This window comes from Nicotiana tabacum, chromosome 23 (genome assembly GCF_000715075.1).
Source record: "Nicotiana tabacum cultivar K326 chromosome 23, ASM71507v2, whole genome shotgun sequence".
NCBI classification, from domain to species: domain Eukaryota; kingdom Viridiplantae; phylum Streptophyta; class Magnoliopsida; order Solanales; family Solanaceae; genus Nicotiana; species Nicotiana tabacum.
Window position 1 is genome coordinate 88,894,121 of NC_134102.1, and position 22,506 is coordinate 88,916,626.

The following is a 22,506-nucleotide window of genomic DNA, read 5'->3' on the forward strand; positions in this document are numbered from 1 at the left end:
AATACGTTTACTTTAAGTTTTCTTATCTCGGTATTTTAAAGCGGAAGACTTCTAATGTCACACAGATTATTGTTGTTTCGGGTGAAATAATAATTTCTAAAATTATAAATTCTTGAGAAAATTAACTTACTCTATTTATAGAAGTAATCTTACTGTGTTAATATTCCTAAATATTATGAGTTCCTATATAGTTCAAATAAAAAAGATTTAATAGTCAAAATTTTAGTTAATTTTAACGTTCTAAATATTAGAAAATGCTAATGAAATAATGATTTTGTCCAATCTGAAATTTACTTTTAATGATAAAAAGGTCGATCAATTTTGCATTGAAATTTTATGCTTTTATAATAGTCTAAATTGATTGAAGAAGAAAAAAAACTAAAAGAAAAGTGAAACATTATTTTCCTATAAATTTAGTAGTTTTTTAATTTTAGTCTCACATTATTTATCACATAATTAAAATAAATTAATGTAGTTTATTGCAAATACTAAGAAAAGTAAAATTATACTTCAAAAAAAGAAGAAGAAATTATCCATTAATGTTAAAAAAATATTTTGTTCATCGTGAAACAATTGGAGTACCATTAGGATATCACTTGATTGCCAAAACTACTTCAAAAGAATGTCTATAACTTTTGTCTCCAAACGGCTGAATTTTTAAATGTTTATTTAAGGAAAGAATTTTAATCGATCTAAAGTAATAAATATCTAATTTAAATAAGAAAAGATTTAATAACCAAATTTTAAGGAATTTCTAAGTTCAAAATATTAGAAAAATAATTAAATGACTATTTTATATAGTGAGAACTTTATTTTTAAAGGGCAAAAAAGGCGAACGACATTTCGCTAAGGGCCTTCATGCTTTTAATATAGTATATATATATAGATATAGATAGATTAACTTTTAAGTTTTGATAATTACTTCATTTAAAATTTAATCTAACTTTGTAATTACACTTGTGCAACCAAACAATATGCTTGTAATTATACTGTAATTACGTTATGACAAACAAATATGTCGTCTTAATTACTATATTGTATAATTACTAGGTTGTGTAATTAATACCCTAGCAATTACACGAATTCCAATTACCATATAGCTTTCCAAACAAACCCTAAAGTCTAATAGCTTTTTAAATTGTGGCTAAACGCTAATAGTAGGGGAAGAAAATAGGGGTAAAATTAAAAAATAGACAAATTTACAACTCGTAATTGAAAAATAGCTATAGTTTCAAAAGTAATCGAAATTTAGCCACTTTTCATGTAAAGATAAATCTAAACGAAAACACTGTTTAAAATCCAAAAAATATTCCAGCATAATATACTGGAGTTGCGAATTTTTTACATGTGAACTTCCAGCATAATGTACTGGGCTTCCAGTATAATATACTGGAGTTCCAGCATAATATGCTGGAAGTTCATACACACGTGCTCCAATCTCCAGCATATAATGCTGGAACTTTTCGTGTGCTGGAGTTCCAGCATAATATACTGAAAGTTCATACAAAGGTGCATCAATATCCAGTATATTATGCTGGAACTTTTCAAGTTACAGCAAAATAATGACTATTTTTCAATGACTTTACAAACTCTGACTATCTTTCCATTAAAACTGGCACAGAAAATGCTAATTACCAATTTTGTTCCAAGCCCAAATAATGATACGCCTCGGCCCAAAAATTGAAGATTAAGGCATATAAATCCCAACCCTCCAAAATCCAAGTATCTCTCTGCCGTTACTTCACAAGTTTTAGGTTTGACAAGAAATGGTGCGAGCGTACAAAGTTAAAGGGGAAAAGAGGAAAAAGAAAGGAGAGAATTATGATAAGGAAGAAATAGAGGAAGCTTTGGAAGAGGAGTCAGCAAAAAGAGCGAGAACAGAACACACCGAAGCAGACACTGAGGCAGCTGAACGAGTTGTAGATTTACTGGCTGGTATTCCGGTTGTTTCAACTGATCGAAGCACCAAACCTGGTATTATTTTCATCATCGAAAGAGCTTCCCTGGAAATTGCTAAAATTGGAAAGGTCTGTCTTTTGTTTGTTCAATTTTGGATTTGATTACACAGGCTTTGAATGTCGCTTGTAGCTTATTCAGCTTTATATGCTCTTACAGTTCATCTTATTAATTATCTTTAGCATCGCATATGTCATCCTTTGCTTTGTCTTTGTCTGTGTATAAAGGAAGTAGAAGTTACCCATATTGTGTAATGATATCTTCCTCTTGTTGATGCAGACTTACCAACTTCTGAACTCAGATGAGCATTCCAACTTTCTGAAGAAGAACAATCGAAACCCTTCTGATTATCGACCTGATATTGCTCATCAGGTTAGTTGACTTTTGAACTCCAGGCGTATCTTGTTGCTCAATACTCCCTATAGTATGAACACTATGATGTTCCTGTAGACTTCAGATTTAAGTGTGTCATTTGAGACAATTTGCATGTGCAAGAAGTTGATGTGTCAAAACGTTTGTCAACTTTTGGCTGGTATTGAGTCCTGCAAGTGAATGTATGTCATGAGTAGAGACTTGATATGTTAGAATGAGTGAACTAAGTTGGTCAATTTGTCCAGCCAAAGCTAAAACAAGCAAGCTGAGATACCATGAACTTTGTACTCAGTTCTGTGTGAATTTGCTCAGGAGCTCAATTAGTTGACATCAAAACATGCTCCTTTTGTTCCAATTTGTTTGACGGTATTTTATTAGGCAGATGTAAAAATAAAATGACACATAAGCTAAATATGTGTAAGATGCCAAACGTATACTTTTTTTTTTTTGATTTGCACCGGGTGTCCAAGTCTCTTTGAGCCCCGACTAATCCCGGGGGTGCACAGGCCCTCGGCAAGGAGTTTCCCGCAAGTGCACCACGGTTAATTCAGGTTTTACCCAGTCCGATGGCCCTCAGAAATTGTTTGCACCCAGTGGGTTTCGAACTTGAGACCTTGAAAGGGAGCAAACCCCAAGGCTCAAGTCAATTGCCACCAGGCCAACCCCTGAGGGTTCCAAACGTATACTTATCATAAAACTATTTGTTTGTGTCTAGTGGGACCTCCGTACCAGTCATGTCAGTTGCGAAAAAAGAATGTAAAACATTTAGCATAAAATTGGTAAATGTATCATTAGATGGTTTCTGAATATGGGAAGTTGCCAATATTTTTGGGACATACAAAAGTGGAAGAGTTTCAAACAAGTTGGAAGGAATATTCAATTAAAGAATCATATAAATGATGTTTTCTGATCCAAGTTCAAGTTGAGTCTGAGTAACCTGTGATTATTCAGTGCCCTAGTTACTAAAAAAGAATAATGATAAGGAAAGAGATATCTGGTAGTTACAGAATTTCCGGATATGAGATGTGTACAAACAATTCTACAAAGATTGTTTTTTCATATTTGGACTGAATTTGTTTATGCCTAATAGAGTCAGAGAGGTCTATGAAGCACGGGGTCTCAGGAGAGTTGATTAAGACATCAAGCATATCTAGCTTATGGCGCCTGCTTATATTTTTTGGTGTATTTGGATTGAAAGAAACCACAAATGTTATGATGGTATTCAACTTCTAGGAGCTCCCTAAAAGCTAAATGTTTGGTTAACCTTTTTAGTTGGGTGAATCTTTGCCCTGTAATTTGTCAGCTCGTTACCCTTATGATAGTTTTTGTGTTTGTAGCTGACATTTTTCCCTCTTTTATAATATTTGCATCTTCTTGATGCCTTTTAATGACATTTTCCTACCTTATTAGAAAAACAAATTTTACAAAGATGATTTCTTTCAAACTCTACAAAGATGAGTTCTTTTATTCACCCAGTCATTTATACAAGTGGGGACATCATGTGTGCTCCAAAAGTAAATGATAAACAACAAAATCATTTTCATTTGCACTATGGATCTCTCTTTTCCTTCCAAAACTCTCCAGTTTCTTCCTCTGGCAATTTTTGTTTATCAGAATGGAATCTTTACATAGTTACGCAAAACCTTTTCCAGTTCTCCATCCTCTGACAAATGCCATATTCCCAAGCGTCATGCATATGCCTTTCCGAAGTCTAACTTGCTGAAAAGGCAAGATCTTGCTTATTCACTCTAGAGTCCACTTATTCAATTCTATAATCTACTTTGCAATTAGGGCAGCATCTTATATATGCCGTCCATCTACAATTGGTATTTTGTGTCCAAGAGATCAAAAAGAAAATTCTACTGAAGAGTTTAGAGAACATAACGGAGTTGGGACTATGGATAAGTGGGTAAACGTGTTTTTCGCTTATGTGCCCAACCAACACTTAACAATTAAATTTCAGCCACTGTTAAGTGTTAAAAAGGAGGGGGAAAAAATATGAACTCGGATGCCTTCTCAACCCACCACCCCCCGGTTCTGTGCAACTCAGGCTCTTTCTCTTTATACTGATTGTTTGATTTATACATTTGAAAATATCAACTGTCGGATGTTGTCTTGTCTGTAAGCTTTATTTCTTTCTAAAGCCTCTCCGTTACCTTACATGAAAAGATGCAGTTATGGATTGGTTTGGCTGTGAATTTCCCTTCCATTTTTGCTCGGTGTTAGTTCTTTAGGGTGAGTTCGTCAGTTGATCTTGCCTCTATTCTACTTCTTTCTGGTTCAGATTCTGACTGTTTATTGTAACTGGGAGCATAGATGAAATTGCAGTGGAGAGCTGTTGCTTCCTCTTTAACCTTCTACTGATCCACTTTCTGTTAGATCCTTCTAGCGGAAGGGAGAAAGCAGGAAGAAGATCAGATGTAGCTATATTTGCTTGATCCCACCTCGGGACTTGTAGGATCTAAACATTTTAATTGATGCCCAAGCATCCTTTGTGAAAGTGCTTTCTTGCCGTATCCTCCCTCCATTTGGGACAGTAATTACTGCTTCCATCTGTTTCCAGTCTGTAGTACGTAAGCAAAATAAGTTCTAGTTCCAAAGCTAATGAAAGAAAGGAATTGGTGTTCACAAACTTCATTTGCAATTAATTATCGCAAAAAGTTCATGTTTATTTTATGAGGCAATGCAATTAGTTAAAAATCCTAGTTCGTCTTTTTCCGAAAATATTTATATAAGTTCTTCTTTCCTTTCACAGGCAATGCTTTCAATTTTAGATAGCCGAGTGAATAAAGCTGGGAGATTAAAAGCTTTGTATGTGAAGACCGAGAAAGGTGTCCTATTTGAAGTAAAACCTCATGTTCGTATCCCTAGGACGTTTAAACGATTTGCTGGCATTATGTGTAAGTCAAATTACCTTGAGCAAATTTTTTTCACCCATCTCTTTTCATGCTTATTACAACAACAAAAACAACAACCACCCAGTATAATCCCACTAGTGGGGTCTGGGGAGGGTAGTGTGTACGCAGACCTTACCCTACTCTGGGGTAGAGGCTGTTTCCGATAGACCCTCGGCTCTCCAAGAACTCCCCACCTTGCTCTTGTGGTGACTCGAACTCACAACCTCTTGGTTGGAAGTGGAGGGTGTTCACTACTAGAGCAACCCACTCTTGTCGATTCATGCTTATTACCATCTCTGATTTGTCTAATTTTGCTGTTTTCTGATGTTGCTTCATATTCAGTGCAGCTGCTACAAAAGCTGAGCATAACTGCTGTTGGTAAGCGAGAGAAACTGTTACGTGTTATAAAAAACCCTGTTTCAAAGTACCTACCCATTGACTGTCGGAAGATAGGTGAATAATTTATCTATTTTAGTTCCTTCCTTTTCTAATGGAATGTTCTTGACAATTGACTAATACCCCACTTCTCTTATGCATCAGGCTTCTCTCATAGTTCTGAGAAGCTGGTGGATATTCAGGAATATGTTAATGGCATCAACAAGGACATGAACCTTGTTTTTGTGGTATGTTCTAGTGTAATTTTCTATAGACAACTTCCTTTTGTGTGAAGTTATAGTTTTCTGGATATTTGACATATGCAGGTTGGGGCAATGGCCCACGGGAAAATTGATAAAGATTATGTCGAAGATTATCTATCGAGTAAGCTAATCTTCCTCTTTTCTTGTAATATTTTGTCCAATAACAATTAGAGTGCTATTTTGTGTTTTTTCTGCCTTTGTCTTGATTTGCATGGCTAGTGTTTAACGTGTAGGAATGCGAACATCCGTTACTTGTGTCTGTGTGCTCAAGTTCTGACACTAGGGTACTATTGATCTTCCTTGAGAGTAGAAGTACTTCTTGAGAGCCACTTATTACTTTGGCAAATGAAAATTAAATTGGCTGCGGCTGCTGTAGAATGTAGATATGGTTGGAATGTCACATAATCTTTGATTTTGTGATGTTATTCTAGTGTATTCCATACAAAATGTATTGTAAAGTGAGAGATTGTTCTCTCCCTATGAGTTGTTTGGTTCAGTGTCACGTGTCAACTCTGAAGCAATACAGGTTCTAAACTGCATCTTAACCTACTTGACCATCCTCAGAATATGAGAGGCGGAGTGTTGGCCGGTCAAGACATCCCATGTCTAGAAGATGAATGTGGCGGAGATGAGGATGTTGAGGTGGATGTACGGGCATACCGGGTTAGATAAAATTAGAAATGAAGTTATTCGGGACAAGGTGGGTGTGACCCCTGTGGAGGACAAGATGCAGGAGGCGAGACTTAGATGGTTCGGGCTTGTGAAGAGGAGAGGCATTGATGCTCCAGTGAGGAGGTATGAGAGGCTGGCATGGGAGGGCCAACAGAGAGGTAGAGGCAGGCCGAAGAAGTATTGGGGAGAGGTGATTGGGCAAGATATGACGTTGCTCCAGCTCACTAAGTACATGACCATGGATAGGAAGGTGTGGAGGTTGAGAATTAAGGTAAAGGGTTAGGTGGTCGAGTGTTGTCCTTGTTTGTAACAGTAGCTTTGATACACCACTTGGTGCCTTCCGTGTTTTTTTCCGTATCCCTAGTCTTATGTTACTACTTTTTGTTGTCTTGTGTTTTGATTTTCTGATTGCATTACCTTTTGCTAGTTTCGTATTTTTGCTTTGGTTGTCGGATCGGTTTGCTTGTTATTGCCCCTCCCCTCTCCCTTTCTTGAGCCAAGGGTCTTCCGGAAATAGTCTCTCTGCCCTTTTAAAGGCAGGGGCAAGGTTTGTGTACACTCTACTCTCTCCAGACCCCATTTGTGGGACTACACTGGGTATGTTGTTATTGTTGTTGTTGTTGTTATTATACATATAAGTGACGAGTTATAGTCTAGGCTCCTTCATTTCTACCTACCCTCTGGAAGCGACGTATGTGTGCATATTCTATGTAAATGCTAAACTCGGTCCATACTGTTTCTTCTATGGGAAAATGATCATCATCGCAAATTATTGCATTTTTTCTGCAGCTGAACCTCATCTCTAATTTATCTTGCAGTTTCTGATTATCCATTGAGTGCTGCATACTGCATATCCATGATCACAAATGCTGTGGAGCGCAAATGGAAGATTTTGTAGACTTGTACCTTACCCTGGTTTTTGTTGCAACATGTGCTTTCTAGAATGCTATCCTTGTTTGTTTTCTTTCTTATATGTTTTCCTGGTTGGATAATCTATTATTATGTAAAATATTTAAGAAGTGTTAAATGGTTCTCTTCTACATTTGGAATGCCCTTTGCTCGTTTACAATCAATTTGAAACGGCCATCATCTTCTCATTGTCATTCTGTGTTGGATTTTTTTTTTTTTTTTGTGCGACAATCAAGCAATCTCAGAAATTTCCAGATTGGGAAATTCTAACACCTTGTGGAGGTTCTGTTTTTCTTTTATAGCCTTAATGAACCAGGGTTATGAAAAACTTAAAGTTGGAAAGAACCCTTGAGCTTTTATAATGACAATGGCGCATATTTTTTGAGATGAAAGAACGCCGTTTCAGACCTTACTTGCTAGATTTCCCCTTTTCTGGAAAAAAATGATAATGAAGGCATGACTGCAGTATAGTTTAACTGGTTGTACGAAGTTAGCGGGTTGAAATCTTTGCGAGTTTATGTAGGTTTGCCCTGCTACTACACCGTTTACCACCTCTAATTCTTTTTTGAAGTGTCTATTTAGACTCCCAATTGGAATCAATCGGATTAATTTATCCAAAAAATCCTATTATGGGTAGGCAGCCTTCAATCCCACGAGACGTATCATATCTAAGTTTACAATGGAGAGAGCTGTAATCAATTTGATCCATTTGCCGCCAGTGGAGTAAAGGTAGTATGTAAGTACACTATGAGGAGACCTTCCTTAATGCTGGTAAGATAGTAAGGACATGAGATTTAAGCCCTCACAAGTATACGTCACTTTTCTTTTAATAATAATACAAATGAAGTTTACAAAATTGAGCATCAAACTGGAATTTGGGGCAAAAAAGCTAGTTTCTCTGCAACGTTGCCCAGAAAAACAGGGTAACGGCCAATCTCCGGCCCAAGTTACAGCATTTCAAGATTAATATACGTTCCCCTTCTTTCTTTCCTTTCTATGTGACATGAGTTATCTCTGCTCATTGTCTCAATCAAGGACCTGTAAGTAGGTCAGGATTCGTGGACCGCGACCTGCCATCGTTGTGAGGCATTTCTTCTGGAATGTCCACACTAGCAACAATGTTGGCTGTTTGACTAGAGGACGATGGCTCTACATTAGACATTTCTATTCTTGATTGGTGACCACCTTTCGTGCTCGGGGAAGTTTCAGGTGAGTCCCCTGGACTCCCTAATTTTCTCGTTTCGACTGGTCCAGGCTTTGTAGGTTTCTTCTTTTTTGCATTCTTATGCCAATTCATCAGTGCCTTGGAAGTTTGATCATCAAATATAGATCTTTTCATAGTTGATCCCATCTGAAAATTCCAAAAAAAGAAAGAAAATGAAGCATTTAACATGTTTTTGAGTTTATTTTGTAATGAAATAAGTAACTTTTAGTTACCTGGGTAACTAGCGCATACAGCGGAAGTGTAATGTAACTGCACAAAATTTGAACACCTAACCTGACAAGCAACTCTTTTATCAGCTAGAGTAAGAGTGTATGGTAAAGGAACTTCAACTAATTGGTTGCTTTTGGAACTTAACACAATGAAGATAAGTACTTGTTCATTACCCTATAGCAACTCGCAATAAGGCGAGATAAAAATTATCATGAAAGCAGGAATGAAGCCCGAATTCATACTGCAGAAAATGGAATATCATCATGTTACACCACAAATGACAAGAAAAAAAAAATGGAACTGAATTTTTTTCCCGAGGAAAGTGTCCTTACCGATATCCAAAGGAAATAAGTGATCTCGAAAGCATTCTGCAAAACATTAAGGAAAAAAAATTTAGCTTGATATTTGCTTCCAAGAGTCATCTTTTGAAAGGTGGAAGGTGAGCCTTAGCGTAATTGGTAAAGTTGCTGCCATGTGGGCAGAAGGTCAAGGGTTCGAGCCGTGAAAACAGCGTCTTGCATAAATGCAAGGTAAAACTGCGTACAATAGACCCTTGTGGTCCGGCTCTTCCCCGGACCCCGCGCATAGCTGGAGCTGGCTGCCCTTTTATTTGCTTCCAATGGTCATCTTTTGAAAGCAAGATCTCGGACAAAAGCATTGCCCACATGGAAGATCACCAAGATTAAGCTTCCAGATATAGAAAACTATATTCTTTTCTGTATATTATTTACGAAAAACATCATGAAAATGTTTTAACAGAAAAGATTAAGCTCTGTACTATATCTCTACTACTTTTAGAACCTAAATTCATTGGAAAACCCAACTTGGTCTCGCAATAATGTTGAAGTCTAAAACTGCTCTGCAGTCTCCCAACTTCCTCCAACAGTCCAGACTACATTCATGCTCTCATATTTTTAGCCTCTTAATCTCTCTCTCTCACTTGTTTTACTTGGAGTTATATACAACTCATTAATGTTATTTTTCAAAGATGCACAGACAGCAGACGTTAGATATAGGAGGTGGGGCGGAGTACCTGAAAGAGGGTGAGATGGACAAGATGAAGAATAAGCTTTGGTTTGCCAAACCAAAAATGTCTGTCTGAAACTTGGACAAGAGGTATGCCTTGGACTACAGCATGTCTTTCTTGAATTTCAAGAGCCATCTGAGCTATAATTGCTTGAAGCTTTGTCCCAACTGCTAATATTATCTTTAACCAATCCAGTGGTTAGTTCTCTCTTCATTTTAAAACAAAGTAGAATGCAACAAGTAATCAAATAATGATAAGGGTTTCTTACAACTAGAGGCAATATGGACAGCCAAAACATAGCTTGCCATCCTGAAACAGAATATATTTGTATTGGAAATTAAAACTAATATAATTCTTCTGATTGGAATTACTTTCAAGAGACAATATGTCTTAATAGAAACAATTGAGGTCACTAGAATTACCATGAACATTCATCAGAAGATAAACAACTGCAGAAAACCATAGCAATGAACTGGAAGTATAACAAAGATAAATCATTAGCAGCACATCAAAACCAGAGAAAGACTTTAAGTTATGTATACAATGAAAAAAAAAAAAGTAACACTGAAAAGAAGAAGATGAATGTTGTTTCAGTTCACGTCGAAAGGAACGTACTTGATACCCACAACAATCTTGAAGTCATCTTCTAGAGATCTTTTAATGTACTTTTGAAAATTAAACTTACTTCCTGGTGCTAAATGGACCTGCAACAAGAGGAAATCAATAAGCAAAAGAACTATAATTTGATTGTAAGAAGCCTTGTATTTGTGAACCTCACCGAGATGAAACCATGGCGCATGGTCAAGTAGTCAGCTTTCCGAACTGACCTAAAAAATTGCCGAAAAAAGCACACCTGAAAATATTGGGAAACTAGTTAGAGAAGATGAAATAATAGTTCGTTCAATGGTCATATTACAACATTTCACTCGTTACATTATGTTAGATTACTGTATCACCAACTAATTCCACCGTATAAGTAATTGCACAGAAACTTTAATTTAATAAACTAACCTAGTGGACTGGAACACACAAATATGATTTCCATGCCTACAACAAGATGCCTAAAAGTGATATATGCACAACCATTCTTTTAAGAAAATCACACTAGGAATATCAAGTTCATTATAGAACTAACTCACTAAAGCTTTAAACTGAAAAACAATAGGCTTTTACTATCACAGACAAACCTATCGAATGCCCCCATTTATAACATATTGATAAATATGCAAAAAAGAAAAAGGCGGGTGGTTTAGTTTTTCTTACACTGTAGAAAAGGATAGGGGTAGTCCCAAAACTGGTATTATCCCTAACAAATGATGTCTCTTTGGTAAGCCTGAATCTTGAGGAATCTGCATTGAAAGGACATATAAGAAAGAAAAGAAATACAGGTGAAGAATTAACGATTAAATCCCTATTGGTTTTAATGTGAAATGTAAAATATCCTACAAAGGAAGAGTTCTTAGATCACTTTCGCCTGGATGGTTAGACTTAACATAATCCAACAATTGTATAGGATAGCAAGGGGCATGGGGGAATGGCATTCAATGACAATAGTGAACAGCAAAAATTTAAGCTAATCATTGCATGATTGGAGCAAATGTATGTAACAGGAATAGCAAGATTGAATCGGAAATTGTTTATACTTTTAAAAGGTTATAAGTCATTCACCTCATCTAATGCAATATATATTCTTAAGCAAGACGTTTTCAATAGTTTTATATCGGTAAATGATTCACCAAGAAAATGCATTGTTGGAGAATATCTTATGTCATGCCACACTGAGCCCAAGGGGAAATAAATGTAATAAGGAAGAGAAATGCTAGACGAGAGAAGAAGAGTGATGGAAAGAAGAACACTTTATTAGAGAGAATTCCTTGTAACTCAATAGATTGTCAAGTGACAAGTATAAGGGGGTACATATAGGTGCCAATAGAATGTTGTAAGCTCACTTCTGCAACTGATTTTCACAATTACACACACACTGAACTTTACCGTATCGGAAACACAGGATTCATGCACCTACGTAACATAAGAGTCATGCAACTAATAACATAGATATCCTAAGAGTCACATGGATTACGCCAAACAGGCACCTAGTAGTTCTAGAATTTCAAGATTAAAATTTCCTAACACCCCCTTAAAAATCTTCAAACTTAACTGATTTTACAAAATATCTGTAATTTGGTTGGGTCTACTTCACCTCCCTTGGAAACATTAAAGATACCAGAACAGGGATATGTATATATTTCAATAGGATAGGTTCTAATGATTTGTACTCCTTGGTGTGGAAACTGTTTTTTTTTTTTTTTTTCAGTAGACAGGGTAATCCTTTATTTCTTCTAATTGTTCTTTAGATATCTTAAACTCACCCTTGCACTCAGTTACTTCTAGATCTAGCTTTAGCATCTCAGCCTCCATTTTTGCCAATAAATAGTTCCTTTAGTTCACATCTTGGCTCCAAGTTCAGATTTTAAATGGGCACTATTGTGAGTTCATCACTAAGTGCTGCAAGCATTCCATTCCAAGAAAATCATCCATCAGATTTATCTCCATAGATGCTTCTAAGTCTCTCATATGAGGTTTTTCACGTTTATGTTTATTCATCCAGACAAGCAGTAAAAGTTGTACCGGTCATGATTGTTTGTCCCCAAACTACTCATGTCGCGGCTACTAATCGCTATTGCAAATAACCGTTCTTAAATATCTAACAAACTATCAGTGAAAGATTCAACGTAAACCAAGGAAGTATCATTAGACTTGTGAGTAAATTTCACGGGTGCCATTCAACTTTGTGTTCATTACACAAGTCATTTCTTCTTCTTTTTGTTAGGTAAAAATCATTCAACTTTGTGTTCGTTACCTAAAAGTCACTTTTCTTTCTTTTGTTACACAAAAATTATTTTACCTTTCTCTATTTATCATAAAAGTCATCTTGGCCATATTTTATATAATACTTTTACTTGAAAAGTCTATTATGTCCTTGACACTATAAATTCTCTCATTTATGTATAATACCTTTTATATTATATACTACATAATATATTTTTACCTAGGTATTTTATTTATAATTAAAATAACTTTAATTTATTTATTATTTTTATAATATATCTATACATTTAATTTTTCCATGGCACTCAATTTGTTTAATCATATTCAAACATGAACATGTTTTAAATATAAAAATAATAAAAAACTATTTATTTTTTAATATTTATTTAAAATAATAAAAACAGATTTGTTTAACAAATGATAGTTTTTTTATAGTCAATAAAATTTTTAAAAGAAGTTTCAAAAATATTTGTGTTTAATATTAAGTTTTTTAAAGCTTTATCTGTTAATATTATTTATTTGAAAGTATTAATCTGATGTGTAATTTTGCTAAATGTGGGTATTTTATTTATTAAATTAATGGGTATGACTTGGCTGATAAATCAATGAGCTTTGTTTTTTTAATTTTCATTAAACATATTTCATTAAGCATGATTAAGAACGTGGACTTGAGATTTGTTCACGGTAATGTTACTGACAAATTTAATAATGCTACTTATATATCTTCAAAATTAATATTAAAGAAAAAAATTAAATTTACAAATATAGTATAAAAATAATAAATGAAATAATATTAAGTTATTTTAATTATAAGTAAAATATCTGGGTAAAAGTATATTATATGGCATATAATATAGAAGGTACTACATAAATGGAAGGATTTATAATGTCAAGGGCATAATAGACTTTTCAGGTAAAATATTTGTAAAATCTGGCCAAAGTGATTATTGTGATAACTGGAGCATAGTAAAATCATTTTGGTGTAACAAAAGAAAGAAAAATGACTTTTGGGTAATGAACACAAAGTTGAATGACTTTTAGTAACAAAAGAAAGAAAAGTGACTTTTGGGTAATGAACACAAAGATAAATGACCACCCATAAAATTTACTCGGCTTGTGCTTTAACTGGTAGAATAAATGCCTTGAGCTTAGAGCATTCTACTTCAAGCTTAGCCAACATCTTGATATATACTCTCAGGGTGTTGCTTGTTAGCCACTTCAGCAGCATGAGTGCCCAAATCCCACTCACATGTCTCGGATATGGAATCAAGCCCGAGCTTTAGAAGTGAGCTTTGTATCTCTACACAATCAATCTTACCTTGACACTCCAAGTACAAATCCTCCTTTTCTTGTGTTGCAGCTTTCTAAGTAACCTTCAAATCGACAACTTCAAAGTTGTATTTTCTTTTTTTGGGATGTCGCATGCAAGGACAAGGTATAGTGACATGTCGAGGGCAAGGCATTGGCCTATGACACTAGGCCGCATGCAACAACAATGTCGCAACTAGAGGTTTTTCGAGGTGTTGCGTGGGATGAGGACAAGGCCTAGTGACATGATGAGGGCAGGACATTGGCATATGACGCTAGGCCGCATACAACGACAATGTCGTAACTAGATGTTTTTCGGGGTGTCACATGCAAGGCCAAGGCCTAATGACATGTCGAGGGGGAAAGGCATTGGCTTATGATGCTAGGCCGCATTCAACGATAATGCCCCGTGACTTTAGGCAGCATGTGCCATACCAATGACTGACTTCTTGCTTGATGCTACTCTCAGAATACCACAGACTAAAAGTATCCTTATCGTCCTTCTTGGGTGCTAGCAACAAAGTTGTCTCTTTATTCTTGTGATCAACAAGATTGGGTCTCTTCAATATTACTACGACAGTCTTAGGAGTGATAACCAAATTTATGACAACTAAAGCATTCAATCTGAGATTTGTCATACCTCTGTTTCCCTCTGCTTCTTGCTAGTAACCACGACCTCTTCCTCTTCCCGTTCATGACCACGACCTCTAAATGATTATTAGGTTTTCTCCTCATTGTTGGATTTGTTACCATTATATCTTCCTCTTCGACAACAATAGTACGTTTATCCATATCCTCTATTGATCTTTTTCACCTCGATCATCCTTCAAAGTTGCTCGTCAAAGAACGAAGGATGTTCATGAATGTTTTCTACTTTATCTGATCCATATCTTTTCAATTTATTTCAAAAGGCCGTCATCCTTGAACAATAATCCAAAATTGAATTGAATTCTTAAAGCTTCAAAATACCCCTTAAAGATTGAAGCCTTACCTTCTTCACCTTGTCCACTCATTAAAGATAATTTTGCAAAACCTCCCAAGTTTCCTCTGAGGTGGTTGTATTGGCCGCCTTCTCAAACATAGTATCACCCAAATATTGATGGATGAGACTTGAGAGTGAGACTTGTTGATTCTTTTTTCTTGTCTTTTCCAAAATATCCTTCTCATATTGAGGCCAAATGTCCTCATTATCGGGCTTCTCAAGCCCCAGTTCAACTATTTTCTGCACAGCCAAGTATTGCTTTCATGCAAAGACACCAAATTTTCATAATTCTCTTTGTGACTCCGCGGAATTAGAAACCAAGTGGTCCATCTCTCTATTTTGTTCAGCACTCTTGTTTCTATTCCGAGGACTTTTGGCTCTACACTACTTTGTTACAGGAAGAGAACTGCTAGAGGAGAATACTTTGTTAGTGAGAGAACTCTTTGCAACTCACTTGATTGCCAAATGACAAGGACAAAGGGGTATTCATAGGTTTATAGGCGTCTCTTCTCAGCTTACTTCTTACAAACCATTTTCACATATATACACAAATTATGAACTTGATCACATTAAAAACACAAAATCCACACTTAAATAACATAAGAATCATGCACCCACATAGATATCCTAAAAATTACACGAATATCATAGAACACGACACCTAGTAGTTCTAGAATTTCAAGATTAGTTTTTCCTAACAATAAGCTACCTCATCAACTATCTAGTGCCTGCATAAAACTAGGGCATAGAAGAAACAAAAAGAATTTAGATCATGATAATTTCACGCCATACCATTGGATGCTTCATAATCATGCTCAACTTCCTTTTCCCATTCTTTCCACTCTCGAATCTGCATACCACAATGATAAAGTTTAGTCTCTGAATAATGCTCAAGCATTTAGTACATGAGCGGAAGTGAAATTAACATTGTGAAGGTGTCTCAGGGTTGGGAAACCAGTCTTGATTCTCAAACAAAGTTTCAACCACAGGAAGCAACGATATTTTTGATAGACCTAAAACGGTAAAACTTTGTGCTCGTTACACTGAAAGTGCGGGAAAACTCTCACCTTTAATCTTCCAAGAAGCATAGTAATGGCACTGTAAATAACGTGGAACACGGCCAAAAAGAATATGAAGATGTGTAGCTGATGCAAACCATTGAGGGATATTAGTGGAACGTGACCCTGTCAATGTGATTACTGTTAGCCTGTATATTTTCTGAGGAACATTTATTTAAGCAATCTAAGCAAAAAGGAAAATGAGTTAATTATAAGTCCATAACCTTCTTGGTTTAATCAATGATAACCCAGTATACTTCAGTATCAAAATAAATTTGGTAACAACTTACTGATGATTTATAGAAGCAGATAACGGAGTAGAAGAAAATGAGAAGGATGTTAGCATGTTACTACTAAGCAGATGAAATTTAGTAGTCAAGTTAGTTAAATCATGCAAAAGGTACGTCACTAGGTGTGCCGGTTAATGAATTGTCGGAGTTTAAATTCCAACATAGACCAAAAAAGGTAGGTGATTTTTTTTCATTTGCCTAGGCATTTGCGGGTAGAATCACCCGGTATTTGGGCAAATATCACTCGATAATCGAGGTGCACAAAAAGAAGAATTAACTTAAGTGTAAAAAAGATTTCACAATCAGGCTACCTAAAAAATAATTACAGGTAATCGTATGTATGGGATTTGTAACCTAGAAAATAAGGTAACTTACCTGTTACCGGTGGCGAAGTTAGAAATTTACCAAATGGTATTCAAATTTGAAAGAAGTAAAAAAACAAACCCAACAAAGAGTGTTCAATATGTGTTATATACCTCTAAAACGTAATATTTTACCTATATACACAGTGCAGGTTTTCGACGAAGGGTGATCAACTGACCACCCTTATAACCATGTAGCTTCGCCACTGCTTGTTACAACAAACTAAATTACATTGATGGTATAATTACTTACACTATTAGTGAATACACAACAATTGCACCCGAATGCCAAGAAGTTGTATTCGACTATATAAATCTTGAGTATCTATATCGCTCTATATACTATAAGTTTTAATCCAAGAAAAGGTACTCACAGGCTTACAGGCTCTGGCAGGACTATCAGCTGCTAATATCCTAAAATGGTCCCATAGAAGCCTTCGATGATGTTCTCCTGTATCGGTATGACCATGTCCATGTCCATGTCCGTGTCCGTGCTGAGCAGGACAAGGCAACATAGTGTTTGCAACCCTTACAGGTATGCATATTTTGGAAATGTAGTTTTGTCCGAACGTCAGAAGCAACGATATAAAACCCAGAACCATAAGCTCTACAACAAGATTAAAAACCATTAATAATGAGGGAATCATTAATTAGTTAAACCCCTCCTAATTTCTTGATTGTAAAAATTTGGTAAGTTAATTATTACAAAAACCCTTACCACCCTTAATCTTCTCCAGCGCTTCCACCAACGCGCTCTTTCGTCTTCTCTCAAATGTCTGCATTTCAAAATAACAAACAATGTAACATATCATATATCAATTGCTAGAGAATCAACTTCTATGTGATATGAATGTATTCAAAACTATTAGCTCGATGTATGACCTCATTATTTTCTGCTAAAGGACAACATTTTATACTTCTCTCAATGTATTTCTTTAAAACTTATCTTTTTGAGAATTCTATGACCATAACATGGAAGGGAAATTCAAGAAAGAATTACATAATAAATTTGGAATATAAAATTGTACATGTAAGGGAAAAAAGGATTTTATATATAAATCACCTCTCCAACAGCATGAAGAACCTTTTCCAATAAAATGGAAATAAGAACAATAACTGCACAGACCAAAGCCACAGCCCATGTGGGTGTTTGATCCAACTCCCTTGCACCAGGATCGGCTCCTCCTGCCATTTTTTCTTATTATTATTAATGTTATTATTATAAATAAGTTGTTTCTCTTAACTAATTTCCCCCTTCAAACCACTTTCTGAATAGATCTCATGGGGAAAAAACTAGCTCTGAATTTTCAGAGAAAAAAATACATGGAATGGGAACCAAAAATGCAATTACATTTGGTTGAGCCTAGTAACATGGACCGGTTCAGTGAGGAGGAAAATAACAGAACTGAACCGGGATAGTATTAATTATGGAAGGAGACAAATGTGGGGAATCTTGCATTGGTAGTTGGAATTGAAAGGATGGTTTTGTGCAGAAATTTGGACACAATTTCTTGTACATGTTAACGAGAGTATTAGTAGGGATTTAGTTAGATTTTGAACCATAATAGTACCAAGTGTCGCAGAAAATGTAAAAACCAAAAAATGGCAAGAAGGAATGATTTTTTTTTTTTATAATTGTAGGTACGGACCAACTTATATGTATCTCAATTAATTTCAAAGTTATATGGTAACTTTGTCCATAATTTTAAATGGAAAAAAATAAGATTTAAATACGAGATTTCATGGTTCTCAACTCGTTTCATTTACCATTAGGTTAAGAGCCCGTTTGGCCAAGCTGCCAAAAACTGCTTATTTTAAAAAGTATTTTTGTTCAAATATACTTTTTGAAAAAGTACTTTTGCAAAATATCATTTTGTTTTTGGCCAATTCGTTTGAGTAGTGCTTTTTGCAAGCTCATTGTGTTTGGCCAATATTTTAAAAAGGTATTTTTAAGTATCAAATTACGAAAAAGAACATTAAAAGTTCAATTTGCAATTAGTATTATTTAGAAAATAAATATAAAATACAGTTATTCAAAACAATAACATTGAGTGTTTGGTATTGCTTATTGTTTATATGATAATTTAAATATAGCAAAATACACTATTAATTATAAATTTAAAATATACTCTTAGGAATAAGAGAAAGAGAATAAAAATATGATTGAAATAAAAAAGAGAAAAAATATGTAGTAGAAATAAAAAAGAAAAAGGAAAAAGAAAAGAAAAATATTAAATTAATGAGAGATAATTTAAAAAATATAAATTTATTGTAAGGTCATTTTTGTCTTGAATAAATTAACTTCTGTTTCTGCTTCTTGGAAGAAGCTAGAATCTGTAGCTTCTCCTCCAAAAGCAGAAAAACTGTTTTTTGCTGCTACTCAAAAGTATTTTTTTTATTTTGGCCAAACACCATAAAATTTTCAAGAAATACTTTTTTTCACTTAAAAAAATACTTCTGACTTTCTAGAAGGTTGGCCAAATAGGCTCTAAGACTCGGGGGTGCATGAAGGTACGAATTTCAATACAACTTCTCTAGTTTCTTTTTTTTTTTCAGAAAAAAAAAATCCTTTTCTTTTGATTTCTATTATTATTATTAAAGAAATTCTTGGAGCTCCAAGTGAGTAAAGTTTTTATTAATAAATTGAACATCTTTTTCTACATATAATAAGAGGAAGTCCTTGGTACGACGAAGGTTATTCCGGTAATTGCAGCGTGTGTAAAAAACAAGCCTAACTACGTTATACACGTCGTTGCTCATTTCATATTGTTAAATTTATGGTGTCAATTGATGGTTCCACTATTATGTGGACAGACCCACGTCACAAATTGGCTTTTGTGAATTTCTTAAGCATTTTATTTCTATTTTCATTATTCACTCTCTCTCTCTCTCTCTCTCTCTCTCTCTCTCTTGTTGTGCTTCTTCTTCAGCTTTTCTCTGTTTGCTCTTTTCTCTTTTTATGGTGGGTTCTTCTTCTTCTCTATTTCCTTTTTGTTTACTTTTAGTGTTTTAATCGTTTGGTTTCTTTTAATTTTTCTGTTCCTCCCTCTTTTACCAGTTGTATTAATTCTTTTCCCTCTTTTCTTTTGCTCATTTTTTTTGTTTTGAACGGAAATGCTGATGTATATGTGCTTGGCTTGTCATTGTAGTATAGTTCATGTGTTTCTTAGTCTTCTCTTTCTCAGAGTTTGTCTATTTTGTTGGTGTGAGTTCTCTGTTTTCGGAGTTATTTTGTGTAATCTTTTCTTTGTTATTGCAATTTCTTTATTTGTACCGTGTGTATATGAATGTTAGTTCCCTATTCTTTTTTTTTTAATAATTGTTAGATTTTTTACATGCATGTTAGTATTTGTTCCTGATTTTTACATGCATTATATCATTTTGATGAATTTTGTTACCAACAACTTATTTGAAGTGGACTATGCATCCGAGGTGTTTGATGATATGTTTGCAAGAGGTGAATCTGGACTTCAGTTTATGTTAGGTTTCTCTACTCATGATTATGTGCTGCTTTCACGATAGATGAAAATTACATTTCATTTGATTTAGTTACTCGCGTCCTTTATTAACTTGTGAAATAATCCCTGTTGGACAGGAAAGTCCATGAAGATATGTACTTGCTCAGTATCATTCTGAATCAACAAATTAGAAGGATTTCAACACAGGTACCTTTAATCTCATGGTTGCAGGAAATTATATTGTATTTTGTTTGGCTACTGGCGTTCAGCTCAAATTCAGGAGCTCAGGTATGTACTTTTGTGACATTTAAAACTAAAAAGACGGTGCATACTTACATTGGGCCTTGTAGTTTGAAATTTTAAGGGTTTCTTTTACCAGCTTGCGTGATAAGAAACTTATTTTCAGGACTCAAGGTATATACTTTTATTACATTTATAACTTAAAACACGGCGCAACACTTATATGAGGTCTTGTAGTTTGAGATTTAATGGGTCTCTCTTTCCTAGCCTGCGCAATGAAAAAGCATGTATATCACTTGGTTTAGTAGTTTGTGTTAGCATTTTCGCTATGTAGTTTCTCATTTCATTATTATTAGAACTTGATTCAGCAAATAAAACCGAAGATGTCAAGTGCCCTGAGGAATGCCCTTGCATAGGCATAAGGACCGGTACATTGAGTGTCTTAGAAATCTTTTTCCTTTCATTTTGTTATACCTTTCCATTGCAATCTCAAATAAAGTTGATAAGTTGGTCTCTTTTTGGTTCTTTTTTTAATTGTTTTTGATGATATTGGTCTCATTTGGACCAGGTTATGCCCTTAATCTAATGATATGTTTTTCCCCATTTTAGTTATAGTTGAAATTGAATTTCTTGGGATGGTTTTTTCTTTTGGGTTGATGGTGAGTGATTTTATACACCGAAGACTAATACATTGGAGTAATTTCATATGGGTGTTGACAACAATGGAAGCCCTAGAAGTTTGTACATATTCCATAAGTTATTGTTCACTCTTAAAAGTCATTTCTTCCGACCACCACTATATCTGATAATGTTATATTTTTGGTTCCATTGTGGGGTAGTTTTCCAGCTTTGAAATAAGTGAATTGTGTTAGCTCTTACTTAAAGTGAAAAAGTCATCTTTATTACAGGACATGTACAACCATACCAATGAAAGATATGGACTAAATTATTTACGTATTATGCATTCAAATTAGTTTGTCTGAACTAAAGAGATTTATCATTTGTAAATAGCCTTAGTCAACTGCAACTGATGTATTTCAATATATGTACTCTATCAAGTAGGCTGGGAATCCTAATGAGCTGGGAATCCTAATGAGTAAAAGTAAGGTAAAAGAAGCTGGGAACCCTCCTCTTTGCATTAGTATGAATCATAAGAAAATCTAAAAATTATTAGGGGAAGAGCACTTTTGTTGGTGTAATATACCTTGGATTTTCTAATTATGTACGCTATAACAGTATGAATTTTGAGATTCGAACCATCTTTCATTAGTTCGGGAAAACAAAATCTTGTGTTACTAGATTGACAAGTTTATTTGTAACTGCATTTTTTGCTGTGTAACAATGTAAAAGGCAGTACTAAGTAACATTCAAGTATGTACTGTACATGTACATGCTACGCGAAAAAACAGCACCAAAACAGAAAAAGAATTTTAGCAATAATAAATATGTCCTCTAACAGTAGTTAAATTTGTATACGGGTAAAATCGAGCTCGATATTTGATCGAGTTTCCGAACTCTTTTATTAGGCCAGGGTCAAAATATTTGTGATCGGGTGAAGTCGAGCTCAAAGATCGATCTAACGATTAACACCACTAACCGAGATCGGCACATGATTGTTATGATCGAACCCAAAGCACTATCAAAATTAGCCATCGAAACCATTAGGTTTGCCTTCGAGTTTGCCTAAGGCGTAACCGATCCTGTTTCTAACGGTCTCGAAGAAAGCTTTGCCAACTCATCCGATAAGGGTCCGTAATTCTCGCCATTAACCAGTCATTATGGCAGAAATCGTGTAAAAGGGAACCAACGATCTTCCAAAATTAAGGACTTATGTTTTTATAGTACAATTAAATAATACCCTAAGGGGTAGGTCTCCCTCAATATATAAAGGGGACTTGACAATCCATTAAACAGATGGTAACATACGCTCATAAGCAATACATTTTTCAAGCTCCCACTCTTTGATATTTTTTCTGTCAATAAAAGTGTATTCAAACTCAAGGGTGGCTAACATTCTTAGAATTGAAATCATCCAATTCCTGTGGTTTGCAGTTATTTTATCGCTATTTATTT

At 34.9% G+C, this 22,506-nt stretch overlaps 2 protein-coding genes and 1 long non-coding RNA gene across 3 annotated transcripts; 2 read left to right on the plus strand and 1 right to left on the minus strand.

Annotated features, from left to right (window-relative positions):
* Positions 1-1,708: 1,708 nt before the first annotated feature.
* LOC107808458 (uncharacterized) lies at positions 1,709-7,638 on the plus strand. Its single transcript, XM_016632984.2, has 7 exons — positions 1,709-2,027; positions 2,236-2,328; positions 5,084-5,228; positions 5,568-5,678; positions 5,766-5,848; positions 5,927-5,984; positions 7,354-7,638. The coding sequence occupies exons 1-7, from the start codon at positions 1,767-1,769 to the stop codon at positions 7,431-7,433; spliced, it is 831 nt and encodes a 276-aa protein (XP_016488470.2). The 5' UTR covers positions 1,709-1,766; the 3' UTR covers positions 7,434-7,638.
* Positions 7,639-8,194: 556 nt separating this feature from the next.
* On the minus strand, positions 8,195-18,499 carry LOC107808456 (MLO-like protein 9). Its single transcript, XM_016632982.2, has 15 exons — positions 17,799-18,499; positions 17,454-17,511; positions 17,110-17,342; positions 16,093-16,209; positions 15,818-15,875; positions 11,170-11,255; positions 10,685-10,759; positions 10,522-10,610; positions 10,329-10,378; positions 10,175-10,215; positions 9,913-10,086; positions 9,212-9,247; positions 9,053-9,120; positions 8,882-8,942; positions 8,195-8,795 (listed from the first exon to the last, which is right to left on the minus strand). The coding sequence occupies exons 1-15, from the start codon at positions 17,925-17,927 to the stop codon at positions 8,475-8,477; spliced, it is 1,596 nt and encodes a 531-aa protein (XP_016488468.2). The 5' UTR covers positions 17,928-18,499; the 3' UTR covers positions 8,195-8,474.
* A 921-nt stretch (positions 18,500-19,420) lies between these two features.
* On the plus strand, positions 19,421-20,948 carry LOC107808453 (uncharacterized). The gene is made up of 2 exons (XR_001653138.2): positions 19,421-19,697; positions 20,331-20,948. It is a non-coding gene; the product is annotated as an uncharacterized LOC107808453 (long non-coding RNA).
* The last annotated feature ends 1,558 nt before the right edge of the window (positions 20,949-22,506 follow it).